The following is a 10,000-nucleotide window of genomic DNA, read 5'->3' as shown; positions in this document are numbered from 1 at the left end:
TGTACGGTTTGCCACACGTCATTTGTCGAAGTGATCGCAGAGCAACGTAAGACGAATTGTCTTGCTCAAAAGCACAACGCACCACCCGATCCAGGAATCGAATTATATTTCTCCTCCCTTTTTTTTTCCGTTTCGTCTTCAGCTGTGCTGTTTTTAAATGTTTTATATTTTAGTATTCTTTTAAGGATTTCACACTCTGGACTCTGGTCATGCTGAAGAACCTAAAGGTTCTTCAAAGGTTTGATTGATTATATCAAGCGCAGTCTGTTACTTGTCATCGTGTAACTGTAGTAGAAGACAAATATTTAAATCGAGCCCGGAAACATATGGTTGCGAAGCTCCGCCCGCCAATACATAAGCACACACACACATTGTTATATGTGAGTATCTACATATGTATATGTGTATATATATATATATATATATATATATATATATCTGTATGCTGTGGCGGACTGGGTCTAAAAATATTGGTTGCCAGGAGACTAAGGGGGCCCACCAGCAACTACAAGAGAGCTCACCCACAACTACAAGAGGGCCCTCTCGCAACTACAATGCTATCATTTAATCTTTCTCTTTTTTTTTTTTGCTAAAAGTATTCTTTTCCACTGTCTACAAACACAGCCAGGCTGAAATAATGCATTCTTCCATGAGTGAATTAAAAGATTTTCAAACTTGAGGGTATGGGCCCCCATATATGGATTCTGGTGGCGCAGGGGGCCACCTGCCATCAGGCACGTTGGCAACCTAGCCAGTCCGCCACTGTCTGTATGTATATATGTATACGAGATATATGTGTTATGATTTCGTGCAAAATGGTAAATGGTAAATGTGCACAATACACCACTGTGGGGTAGTTTATAGTATGTTATTGCTGTAACTACGTAATTGTTTATAATCATACTCATACTCACACACATGCGCACATCCGCACACACGCAATCAGAGTCATTGCAAAGGCTGTTCACCGCAACATCTAATGATCTTTCATGACAACCCCACCCAAAATTTTATCGTGCATGTAGAATGTGTATGCGTGAGTATGTGCGTGAGAGAGAGAGAGAGAGAGAGACTGAATGAAGTTAATGTTAATGATGTGCCTGTGCATTTCTAAAAAATTGATGACATGTGATATGATATGGTTGTAAGGGAGAATCAAGTGTGCCGTGAATTAGGTTTAACAGAAGCCGATCATTCTTGGTATAGAGTGCTGATTATATGAAGATGCTAGAGTGGTGAGCCGGCAGAATCGCTGGTACGCCGAACAAAATATTTCGCACCATTTCTGCCGGCTTTATGTTCTGAATTCAAATTCTGTCGAATCGACTTTGTCTTCCATCTTTTCAGAGTCTATCAGTCGAGCTATAGAATCGATGCAATCGATTAGCCTCTTCCCCTAAATTTCAGGCTTTGAGCCAGTAATAGAAAGAAATATGTCAAGATACTTTAATACTTCAGAAATAAATTATTTCAATATGAACTTCATTCCCTTAGATTCTAAGATCAAATACCACAAAAGTCGACTTGATCCTTCATTTTCAACTTTTTTATGTTGCCTTTAATGACTTAGTCAGAGGAATAAAAGAGAGCAGTGCCCATAAACCTTATCAAAACCTCCTTGTCTCATGGATACAAAGAGGAAGCCGTCCTCGAACCGGAGATCTGGCCCTGATGCTTACAATAGAATATACTCAGCTACAGGCACCTCAAACCCAGCAGATTAAGATACCATGCAAAGTGATCGAACGCAAAATTGTAGTCTTGATGCATAAACCAACTTCATTACATCGTGATAAACATGTTTATTTATTTCAACATCTGTGTCATAGAGCAAGAAGTATAACTGACTGCTGTAAACAGTGACTTTGATACTGCATCTCTGATAGGCGTTTTATTAAATATCAGGGATTCAGTTCAAATTATAACGATGGTATTTATATCTGGGAGACAAATAGACAGAACTCAAATAAGTAAATAGAAAAAAACGTTCTAGAAAGACTACAAAAAGGTCGTGGACTTGCATGATGTTCCAAAATTTCTTTTGTACATTGAGTTTCACCAAAGAAACTTTTCATACAATTTTACTTTCTTCTTTTCACAGATTCTTCGCAGATATATGAAAACAGTAAATGAATAAATAAAATATAGACATACACATCTTTCTCTAAACGTATATGCCTCAACTGGCAGACCAAAACTTTTAAATAAGATACTCCAATTTGTTGGAGTAATATTCAAGATTGTGGATTCAATACTACAAAACTTTGGAATCATGCCTGCCAAAGATGAAGAAGATGTTGATCCTGCTACTGGATTGATGGTCAAAGAAAAAGCTGCTATCGTAGAAAGCTGGAAATATGTTTTACCAAACCAGAAGGTCGAATCTATAGCATTCTTCGAAAAGTAAGCGTCAACTTTTTCTTACGTATATTTGCATATTTTATAAACATTGCATGTACACACACACACACACACACATTCTTTTTTTCTTTTACATGTTTCAGTCATTTTACTGCGGCCATGCTGGAGCACCGCCTTAAAGGGTTTTAGTCGAAGAAATCGACCCCAGAACTTATTCTTTGTAAGCCTAGTACTTATTCTATCGGTCTCTTTTGCCGAACCACTCAATTACGGTGATATAAATACACTAACATCGGTTCTCAAAAGATAGTGAGGGGTTAAACACAGACACACACTCACACACACGCATAAGTATATATACACATATACATATATGACATGCTTCTTTCAGTTTCCGTCTCCCAAATCCACTCACAATGTTTTGGGTTGCCCGAGGTTATAGTAGCAAACACTTGCCCAAAGAGTCACGCAGTGGGACTGAACCCGAAACCATGTGAGTGGGAAGCAAGCTTCTTACCATGCAATTATGCCTTATATATATATATATATATATATATATATCTATATAATTATGCCTTATATATTATATATATAGATATATAATATATATATATCTATATATATCTATATATATATAATATATATTATATATAATATATATATATATTATATATATAGATATATATATAGATATATATATATACATATATATATATACATATATATATATGTATATATATATATAGAGAGAGAGAGAAGAGAGAGAGAGAGATACATATGTCTATGTGCATGTTTGTGTGTTTGTGTGTGTGTATGTGTGTGCGTGTTTTTGTGATGCATAACGTCAGGGTATGTGAAAGATGAAGATTTAATTAACCACATGACTTCCATATGATTGCAGTCGTTTCGCAACCTTCTAAATGTAGTATTAATTTCAAAATGGAAGAAATAATTCGTGCATATTTGCATTAATATGTATGCTCAGCGTTAATACAATGTAATTGTATTAGCGTAAATTAATGCAAATAAAGTTAGGTCACCAAAACATCGTGGTTACATCAACAGTTCAAAGAGTTATTACACACACACATACGAGCACACAAACGAACACATACATACATGTATAAATATAAAGTGTATAGAATATTTTTATACACTGAGAGAAGTCCTTTGACAGGACTCCCTACATGCTAGAAAGAACAGTTAAAGCACAAACCACGATAACGGAATTCTTGAGGCACACTGTCATAACACCAGAACGAACAAGAAATGAATTAGTTAATCCCGAACTCGAGTTTCTCTATTATTTACCAAATAAACTAATTTGGAATCTGTAGATCTTCATTGAGATCACTAATTAATGAATAATTATGCAGTTGTAAATAGGTACCCAAAACACGTGCGCAAGACAGCTACATCTTTATCCAGTATAGATTCGAACTTAGTGCGAAGCGTAAACACATAGTCAGCAGTAAATAAATAAATTTAAAACTGTGTCCTATACATACATACATACATACATACATACATACATACATACATACATACATACATACATACATACATACATACCAGGCACGTCCCGTGAGTTATTACTGAGGATAGGCAGTTGGTGACGTTTATGTAATAAAACACAAAAAAATATGCGAAAACACTGGCGCGCAACTGAGTTGTAGGCAGATTCACTTCTTCCTTTAAAGCGCGTAAAGAAAACGTCGTTGTTGGAATGTACGCAGTAGGTGTACTACAGCAGTTCTATGCGTTACTTTAATATTGAGATTGAAAGGCAGGGGCAAATTATGTCTAGCTAATCTACAAAAAAATAAAATATTTTTTTTATTTTATGCATAGTTCTCAGAGTAACTTTCATAATTTTATTGAATTAGTTGCATGTTTTTGCCATAAAAAGGAAAATATTACTATCGATCTATTCTATTCAGAGCAGGCGCTGCCTACCTTACCTACCCAGGCGGCACGTCCCTGATACATACATACATACATACATACATACATACATACATACATACATACATACATACATACATACATACATACATACATACACACACACACATACATACATACATACATACATACATACATACATACATACATACATACATATGCATGTATGTATGTCGGTATGTATTTATATATACTCGTCTTTTGTCTTCATTCATGTTAAACCTGAATTACTTCCTGGAAGGTGCATGGCTTAATGGCTAGGGTATTCTGGCCATGATTGTAATGTCGTAAGTTCGATTTCCGGCGGTGCGATGGGTCCTTCAGCAAAGTACTTTATTTTTCGCTGCTCCAGTCCATCCAGCTGGTAAAAATTAGTTGTATCTGTAATTGAAAGGGCCAGACTTGTCCCACTGTGTGTCACGCTGAACTTCCCTAAGAACTACGTTAAGGATACGCACGGTTGTGGAGAGGTCAGTCATTTGTACGTTAATTTCACGAGCAGGCTGTTCGGTTGATCATATCAACTGGAACACACGTCGTCATAACGAACGGAGATCCAGGATCGGAGTCGCATAAAAAAGCTGGAATGATACCATCAAGAATGTCTCCGCCATTTTCTGGGTATCTGAGGGAAATGTATGTAAGTGATGTTGAAGTTCTCGAACGAAATTATTCTACTAGTATAGAGCCTCTAGTATGTCTACATCGATTATGATTGTGTGGTTGTGTGGTCAGGATGTAAGATGTTAGGATCTCTGAGCAATTTCTGTTTAGTAGTAAAAGACCAGCGCAAAGTTGAAATTAAGGTATAAGGACTGCATCAAGAATACCCTGGAGAAGGTCAAGATCTTGGAAAATGGATGAGTAAACCTTGCACTGGATCGTTTATTGTGAAGGAAAGCAGGCATGAATAAGAAGAGAGAATTTGAACGAAATCGTATCAGGCATGGAAAGCTCAAGAGAGATGCTGCTTAAGGGTCTTGATGTTAATTTGCCTGAGTATATCGGCGCACAGCTCGACTTCATTTGTAATGAGTATGGTATGTCTACCTAAATAACCCAGACCTTAAAAGTCATCAGAGAATGATTAACTCTGATGATTACTTTTGTTTGCCGTCAGGGTTTCAGATATGGGAGACATTGCGTTGGAGGTGACACTGCGTTGGGTGTGACATAAAATGATGGGAAAAAGAGAGGCGAAGAGATGAGATAAAAAGTATTTACATTTTATATGAAATATGAAATATGAAAATATACGGACGATGCAATTGGCTTAGTGGTTAGGGTGTCAGCACCATGAACGTAAGATTGTTGTTTCGATTCCTGAACCAGGCGGCGTGTTGTGTTCTTGAGCAAAACACTTCATTTCACGTTGCTCCAGTCCACTCAGCTGGCAAAAATGAGTAACGCTGCGATGGACTGGCGTCCTGTCCAGGTGGGGAACACATATGCCATTGAAACCGGGAAACTGGGCCCATGAGCCTGGGTGGGCTTTAAAAGGGCGCATTTATTATTTATTTAATTCTCCAGATACAGAAAAGCCAATGTATTCCACAAACCAGGATCATCTTGACCACCAAGGCTAGAAGCCATTACCCAGTTTTTTGTGCTCCAATCTAGAGGTGCATGCTTAGAGCAGTTCCACTCATTGTAACCATTTTTGTCACAATCATCCACTTTTTAACAAATTCACTGGAAGTGAGCACTTCCTTCTCCACTCTCACTTCTCGTTTCAAGCGTAACCTGAAAATGTCGATGAGAGCTTCACCGAAGAGGAAAGTAAATCCACAGCCTCCACTTACAATCGAGTATGTACCACGCTTTCGTCAATTGTAGTTGTCAGCAGACAGAGATATTTCGGACCACTCTTGGCCCAGTGGAGCATCGAGGATGTGACAGATTGAGGGAGAGGCAGTGGGGGAGGACTGCACCACTAATCATCTGATTCTAATTAGCAGTTAAGTAAACTGAAAAAATGTGAAATGAAGTGCCTTGCTTAAGGTCACAATGCAACACCTGGTATAGAAATCTGAGCCATAACTTTTTGATTGTGAATCCGGCGCTCGAACCACTAGGCCACGTGATTCCACAGTAATAATAATAATAAAGGTCAGTAATTTTGACGTAAGAGTTGGTCGATTTCATCGACGCTAGCACGGGACTCTGGAACAATGAAAGGCGAAGTTGACCTCCTCGAGATTGGAACTCAGAATGTAAACAACTGGAAGAAATAACGCAAAGCTCTTGTTCGATGCTCCAACAGATGATTTCTCACTCAAATAATAATAATAATAATAATAATAATAATAATAATAATAATAATAATAACAGAAGTTGCTGGAAAAAACAGGTGGAATTGGCGGGGCGATCTTCACAATGGACTCGGACGATAGCGGGATCCGTCCTACACATGACAATAACTGTTCGACAAAGTTCCACAACTCAGCAATGCGCAGACACTGTACGAGAGCATGCAGAACGGTTTCATCATTCTGCATGCATCTCAGACAAGCCCGACTGACTACACACCCGTGCCTGTAGAACTTATGACGAACTGGCAGCGCCCCCACCCACCCCGGTGGCACTGCCAGGCCAAGGATTTCTGGAAGTTATCCATAGTTTCTGGCCCAAAAGTCCTTCGTAAGAGACCAATCAGTTAACCACCACCACCACCCCAACGCCCAAGATCTCTCCGAGTACATCATCGTTCTTGCCCTCCACTAATCCCCTATAGAACTCCAAGGCAGAACTTCTACCGACTGCATTGCCCGACTGGCCAAGGGCTGTGAGCACTTAGAGATATTCTAGGTGCCAAGCGCCCTGCCTTTTTCTACGCCTGATCCAGGACTGTAGCTCCATCAAGGAGACGAGCTACGGAATAGCGCGTTCAACAAACGGCGACCACACCTGCTCACCATTAAGGTATCGCTAGAGATGTCGTAGCCCCAGCGCATGTCTGCGCATTCTCAGCCACGACATACCCAGTTCTTCACGCAGCGGGTGCTGACAGCAGATGGACCGTCTGACAAGCGGTACCTGTCCCCTTCACAGGAAGAGCAAACGTACCAGCCCGTTCAGCCACGAGGCGGAGCAAGGGAGGACAGCCAGGCTGTAGTATATGACGGATGCGATGTACGCATTTGCCACTTCCGTCCGACCTTTCTGGGTGAGACTGGCTACCTTGTCTGTCATCTCACCCCAGTTCTTGTCCACTTGGAGATCTGGACCGAACCAGACTCCAAACAACTTAACAGGTCCTTCCGTCAGCGCCCCACCACACTGTCGGATGGCATGGGCCTCTCTCTCCAGGTACCGAGCTGAAGAACCACTTACTTCTCCTGGTTGATCATTGCTCTTGTAACCTCTTCGTATTCCCTTAGGGTAGTGCCGACCATCTCGATTTCGGAGATGTCAGACACAATCACGGAGACGTCATCTGTATACACCGACACGAACCATCCGCATCCCAGTTCATGCAGGATGCCCCTCGAAATCTCCAGCTTCCTCAGTAATGGCTCGAGTGCCAGTGCGTAGAGAAGGGGTGAAAGTGGACTTCTTTGACGGATCGAACGTGCGATACTAAATGATTGTGAGAGGTGGCCGTTTGCTTTGACCACCGAACAGTTGTTGCTGTACATTGCAGCAATCCAGCCTCTGAAAACGGGACCGAAACCAGCCGCCTTGAGGACAGCCTCCAAGTAAAAATTGTCTACCCTATCAAAAGCTTTGGATTGATCCAAATGAATCAGGGCCCCACCCATGCCAGGTTCTTTACCAACCCTCTCTATATGTATCGCGTGAGGTGACTATTGTTGATAATAATAATAATGATAATAATAATAATAATAATGATGATGATAATAATAATAATAATAATAATAATAATAATAATAATAATAATAATAATAATAATAATAATAATAATGGTCCTAAATTTTGCCACAAGTGCAGCTTTGGGAGTGCAGAGATGAGTCGATTACATTTACCCCAGTATTCAACTGGTACTTAATTCATCGATCCCGAAAGGATGAAAGGCAAAGTCGACTTCGTCGGAATCTGAACTCAGAACGTAAGGACGGACGAAATTCCGCTATGCATTTTGCCCGGCGTGTTAGTGATTCTGCCAGCTCACCTAATAATAATAATAATAATAATAATAATAATAATAATAATAATAATAATAATAATAATAATAATAATAATAATAATGATAATAATAATAATAATAATAATAATAATAATAATAATAATAATAATAATAGAGAATCATTGCTATTATTGTTCTTGCTCTTGCTATTAAAAGCTACAAGTATTTTAACATTAATAAAGTTTGCTATTTTCTGCATATTGGGTTCACTGCAGCGCTCCCGTGTACACACGAGTATACTGACAGGCTAATTCACTAATACAAAAATACACTAACATTTTCCTAGAAACAAACTTATAAAGCTCTCCATACAAATTCACTCATACGAATGTCGATAGACTAACATGCACACATATATTTATACAAGCATGTATGCAGCCGCAACACTCTTTTACACATACATAAATCTAACACGGGCACATACGCATAAACACACAACGACACATAGGCATACACATAGACATGCAGGCTACCAACAACAAAAGCATCAAAGCAACAAAACAACTAACAAAGAAACTCCTTGGGGCAATTGTAAATGATTGATGCAATTTTTTTTTTTAATTGTAACACAGAAAACAAAATGGCGTACCTCAATCTGTCCGAATTTTTCGTTGTGATGAAAATAGTTGAGTTTCAGCTTGAGGCTAAACGAACTGATAGAAGTAATATAAAATAAGATGACTACAATACTAAAATACAAGAATGGAAACTATCTTTATGGAATTTCTGTGATGTGGATTGTAAGAGCGAGATTGCTTTTTACAAATGCGGGACATATTTTGTTATAGACTTTTGGGGATTGTTTTTAACAGCTAGGTGAAGAATTTACGCAAGAAGAATCTTGTACGCTTCAGTGGGTATATACGCTTGTGTGTGTGTGTGTGTATGTGTGTGTGTGTGTGTGCACGCGCGTGTGTGTGCGTACGCACGTGTGTGTGCTTTTATTTGTATGTGAACGTGCGTAGTATATTTTCTTTGTATGTGTGTAACAAAAAAGCAAGCACTGTATACATGGCTTTATATGTAGATATACTATTGCAAGGCTGTATTTGCTGTTGTGTTTGCATCTGTATATGTGTCTGTGTGTGCTTATGTGTGAGCATGGGAAATGAATCTATGGGCGTGTGCACGCGCCGGATGGGTGTATGTGCGTACGTGTTGCATGTTTCATGTGGTGTCATGCATAAAAGGGTGTTTGAATAAATCTCGATAGAATACATGTGTAAATGTGATGGCTACAGTGTTCTGAGGGAAGCGTGTGAGAGTTTGAGTATGTGTATAGGAATTTGTGTCTCGGAATATATAAAGATAGGTTTCTGCAAAACATAGGTGTGCGTGTGTGTCAGTGTGTATGTCTGTGTACATGGATGCGTATGTATGTATGTATGTATGTATGTATGTATGTATGTATGTATGTATGTATGTACGTATGTATGTATGTATGTATGTATGTATGTATGTATGTATGTATGTATGTATGTATGTATAAGCGTGTATGTATGCATATACAGATTTATAGATAGATAG

At 38.9% G+C, this 10,000-nt stretch overlaps 1 protein-coding gene across 1 annotated transcript in view; it reads left to right on the top strand.

Moving 5' to 3' along the window:
- Positions 1-2,101: 2,101 nt before the first annotated feature.
- The window catches only part of LOC115213712 (globin), an 11,198-nt gene continuing 3,299 nt past the window's right edge, over positions 2,102-10,000 (top strand). The window contains exon 1 of the mRNA XM_029782594.2: positions 2,102-2,403. Within this exon, the coding sequence (XP_029638454.1) occupies positions 2,273-2,403 (131 nt within the window). The 5' untranslated portion in view covers positions 2,102-2,272. The remainder of the gene's footprint in view (positions 2,404-10,000) is intronic.

The sequence above is a fragment of the Octopus sinensis genome, linkage group LG1 (genome assembly GCF_006345805.1).
Source record: "Octopus sinensis linkage group LG1, ASM634580v1, whole genome shotgun sequence".
Lineage (NCBI taxonomy): Eukaryota > Metazoa > Mollusca > Cephalopoda > Octopoda > Octopodidae > Octopus > Octopus sinensis.
This window is presented reverse-complemented; position numbering and strand designations above follow the sequence as displayed.